We start from the raw sequence: 4360 nt of genomic DNA on the forward strand, positions 1-4360 counted from the left end.
GCTTGAACTTTTAATTTACTCAATGTGGCCCTAAACTTTTTTGTGTATATTCAATTTAGTTCATGAACTATATGAAAATGTTTAATATTATCATTTCATTAATTCAAGTTCAAGGACAACATTGAATATTTTTATATAACTTAGGACTAAATTGAATATGTATTGAAACTCTGGGAATCATATTGAACTGTGTAAAAGTTCATGAACTATATTGCACATTAGGCTAAAGTTTTAGAACCACATGGAATAAATTAAAAGTTCAAAAACACATTACACATTGGAACAAAGTTTATGGACCATTTGTGTCATTTTCCCCTTATAAATGGTCATCAAGTGGTGATGTTCTACAATGCAAAGAGCCACTCCTTCGTCTTCATCTTGTGTATTGGCCTGATATCCACCAACGAAGCATACAAAAAAAGGGAGATATGGCGGCTCCAGTTTCAGCAATTCCATCTTCTTCTCCGAACAAAGGATCAAGCCGCGTGGTTGAGCGCCGCTGGGCAGATTATCATCCAAGCATATGGGGCGATTACTTCCTCGCATATGCTTCTCCCACCAACTCCGTGGTTAGCAGTTTCTCATATGGTCATGTGAATGAGCGAATAAATGTACGTGCATCATGCTTGCTTTTATTGAAAGTATCGTATATAACACATGCAGGAGTTAAAGTACGTTGGAAGAGTGGAGGAACAGATTGAGGGATTGAAAGGAGAGGTGAGGAAGATGCTGACTGATGTCGTGAATAAGCCCTCACAAGTGCTGCACTTGATCGATCAAATCCAACGCTTGGGAATTTTCTACCATTTCAAACGTGAAATAGACGAGCAATTAGAACAAATCCATAAAAGTTACTCTCGACTTGTGTACAGAGATTTTAAGGGCGATCACCTTCACATGATCGCTCTTATCTTTCGATTACTACGACAACAAGGTTATAATGTTTCATCAGGTATGTTTCAAATTTAGTTAACCAATCCGATAAGATACCCAAAGAAATCCTTCTTTCGAAAATTAATGCCACACAGTTTACTGCTGCTAAGTCAAATTTTAGGAGAAACAAGACTAGGCATGTCATCTTTCTAATTTGTAATAGACTGCATCTTTTTTCCCCACATTGGTTTTGGTTGCACAGAGGTTTTTAACAAATTCAAGGATGGCGAAGGGAACTTTAGAGAATCGCTGATCACCGATGTACAAGGACTTCTAAGTCTATATGAAGCTTGCCATTTAAGGTGCCACGGTGATTCTATTTTGGAAGAAGCACTTCTTTTTGCTATTACTCACCTTGAATCGCTCAATGAAAGCAAAGTAAGCACTAGTCTTGCGAAACAAGTGAAGCATGCCCTAAGGCAGCCACTTCACAAGGGGTTGCCAAGGCTTGAGGCAAGGCGTTATGTTCCACTCTACCAAGAGGAGCCTTCACATGACCAAGTCTTGCTTGCCTTGGCTAAATTAGATTTCAACTTACTGCAAGAGCAACACCAGAAGGAACTCGGCAATATTACAAGGTTAATCAACTTCATGTGACAACATAATTTAGAATTAGCTTCCAGACCAAAGGTTTACTCTTCTAATTTCAATTTATCCTTCTAAAGAGTGTTTTTGAAAGTCTTTTGCAAGAGAAGAAAAAGGAGTTTAAACTATATGAATTGGTCAAGAAAAAGTACTTTCGATTTCACTCCTATCTGTTCAATCATAGGTGGTGGAAGGATATAGATGTTGCGAGGAAGTTCCCATTTGCTAGAGACAGGATTGTGGAGTTGTTCTTCTGGATCTCAGGAGCATATTTTGAGCCGGAGTTTGCCGTGGCCAGAGATATACTCACCAAAGTGATCGCTCTAACATCCATTCTTGATGATATGTACGACGTCTACGGCACGTTGGAAGAACTTGTAATCCTCACAGAAGCAATTGAGAAGTCTGTAATCCATTCTTTTTCTCAAACTTCTGAATTTGATTGATTTCATAAAGAGCCGTGTGTGTCATGTTTTTGGGCACTCGAATATAGGTGGGATGTTGATGCCATGGATGGACTACCAGAGTATATGCAAGCTTGGTACAAGGTACTTCTCGATGTCTATGATGCAGTAGGGAATGAAGTGGCCACGAAGGAAAGATCGTACCGCCTCACCTATGCGAAAGAAGCCGTAAGCATCATGGATAAACTTTGCATGCAACGAACACAATTCTTAAATAGATACCCTAACATTCTTGTTTATATATAATTCTCAGATGAAGAAGCAAGCAAGAGTGTACTTTCACGAAGCCAAATGGTTCCATACCAACTACACACCAACGCTAGAGGAGTACATGCCCCTTGCATTATTAACAACTGGCTATGAAATGTTAGCAATCACGTCGCTTGTGGGAATGGGCGATGTGGTCACAAAACATGCTTTTGAATGGTTGCTTGGCGACTGCAAGATCTTGAAGGCTTCACAAATCATCTGTCGGCTCATGGATGACATTGCCTCTCACCAGGTTTGATAAAAAAAAGTTATCATCCTCTAATAATCTAATAAGATCAGATCGACCACCCCTTAGTCGAAGATAATGTCGATATAATAACACCCTGTCGTTCAACGTGCAGTTTGAGCAAAAGAGGGGACACGTAGCATCTTCAGTGGAGTTGTTCATGAAAGAACACGACGTTTCGGAGCAGGAAACCGAAAAGGAATTGCGCAAACGAGTGGTTGATGCATGGAAGGACATTAATGAGGCGTTTCTTCGTCCGACTGCAGTTCCAATGCCAATTCTAATGCGAATTCTCAATCTCTCACGAGTGATTCATGTGTTGTATAGCGATGGAGATAACTACACCCATTCTGGAGCCTTGCTCAAAGATCACGTGACATCTCTCTTCATTAGCCCCTTACCAGTGTCACATCTCTCAAGAGGAGCACAAGAAGGAACTCGGCAAGATTATGGGTAACGTCTCTTAAAGATCGTGTGACGTATCTTCTCATTACGTAAAGATTTGAAATCAGATTGATGGCATGCATTTCTTTCGTCCAGCGGCAAATGAAGACGCCATGAGAAAGAAGCAAGAGAAAGGAAAACAAGCGATGGAGCGGTTGTGAACAATATGGGAATTGTTAGTTTATCAAGATCTTCAACAAAGAGGAAAATCGACCAGAAGTAGTTGTTCCAAGAGTTGGAAATTCCAATGCTTTAGTAGTTTGTGTTTATATTGTACTCCTGAATATAGGATCAAGAGATGGAGCTTTTTTATTTTCTAATAGTGCTTAAGATGTAGCAATGATACTGTTAAGATCACAAGCATTCTGAGGAAGAGCTTTTTGTGTGGGTGTGATTTTATCGAGAAATGATGTAACGTGTAATGCTTCCCTAATGATCATTATGGCAAGGCCATGTCCACAATAACAAGGCAAGCTTCTTTAGAGGCATGACATGAATATTCTTTCCACCTATTCGGCAGATCTGTCAGTGGAAAATTGGTATCGTCCATGTAAAAACCAAAAAGTGAAAATTTACATCATTTCTTCAATACCTTTCCAATTGTTTTTGCTTTCCAATTTGGCCTTTTCGAGACCTCAATTTGATGTCCACACCGACAACATTTAAACATAATCATATTCACATATAATTTACATAAAGCATTGGCATAAGAAAATAGCATTGTAACTATGTAAACAACAAGTCGATTCTCTGAAAAGTCTAGGACACTGACTCGAGAAACAATGCAACAATGGTTCTGCAACTCATCCAAATAAACTGTAGACGATCAGCTCAGAGAAGATGGCATGCTCTGTGTGATGTCCCAGTGTTGGACTATTAACTTCTCACGTCCATGGTGGGGAGCTTCGCGGAATGAGTGAATGAGAAATGCATTGGACTACGAATCCTTTTATGCCTGCCTCGTCCTCAGCCTAATTGAGTGTCTTAATGGGAGTTCGTTGTGCCTTTTGGGAGTTGAAGGTGCGGTTAGATCATTCCATTCTGCCGAGTTCTTAATTTGTCAGCAAAACTCAATTCAGCCTTTGTTCAACTTGGAAAGAATCCAAAGTTTTACCGGCATGCTCTCTGAATTAGCTAAACATCATTAGGATCTGGGTCCTATGTGTTTTTTTCTCTTCTAGTCGACTTAGATCTTGAAATATAAACATAATTTGAAATAGTATTAATCGATGTTCCTTTTGCTTTCTCACTAATTTGGTGTTTTGCGAGTCGGGAGTAAGGATTCGACTATTACGCTGGCTTCCTTGAGCGGGAATTCCAATTCCTCCTTGGGAACAACAACCACTATCATCACTCAGATTCAAAGCTCAAGCTCTGGAGATGAGTTGTTACAGATCCAGAGGAAAAAGAAGAGTATGGAGCCGAACAAGGAGTCGGC

At 39.8% G+C, this 4360-nt stretch overlaps 1 protein-coding gene across 2 annotated transcripts; it reads left to right on the forward strand.

Moving 5' to 3' along the window:
- Positions 1 to 336: 336 nt before the first annotated feature.
- LOC120293361 ((-)-germacrene D synthase-like) lies at positions 337 to 3419 on the forward strand. 2 transcript variants are annotated; one of them, XM_039312489.1, is made up of 8 exons: positions 337 to 569; positions 664 to 952; positions 1097 to 1511; positions 1703 to 1921; positions 2012 to 2150; positions 2236 to 2484; positions 2594 to 2931; positions 3019 to 3419. In XM_039312489.1, exons 1-8 carry the CDS (start codon positions 429 to 431, stop codon positions 3026 to 3028), a joined length of 1800 nt encoding a protein of 599 aa, XP_039168423.1. In that variant the 5' UTR covers positions 337 to 428; the 3' UTR covers positions 3029 to 3419. The 2 variants fall into 2 exon arrangements, with proteins under 2 accessions (XP_039168423.1, XP_039168424.1); XM_039312490.1 differs by having other exon boundaries at positions 338 to 569; positions 1136 to 1511.
- Positions 3420 to 4360: the final 941 nt, after the last annotated feature.

Source organism: Eucalyptus grandis, chromosome 5, assembly GCF_016545825.1.
Source record: "Eucalyptus grandis isolate ANBG69807.140 chromosome 5, ASM1654582v1, whole genome shotgun sequence".
NCBI classification, from domain to species: domain Eukaryota; kingdom Viridiplantae; phylum Streptophyta; class Magnoliopsida; order Myrtales; family Myrtaceae; genus Eucalyptus; species Eucalyptus grandis.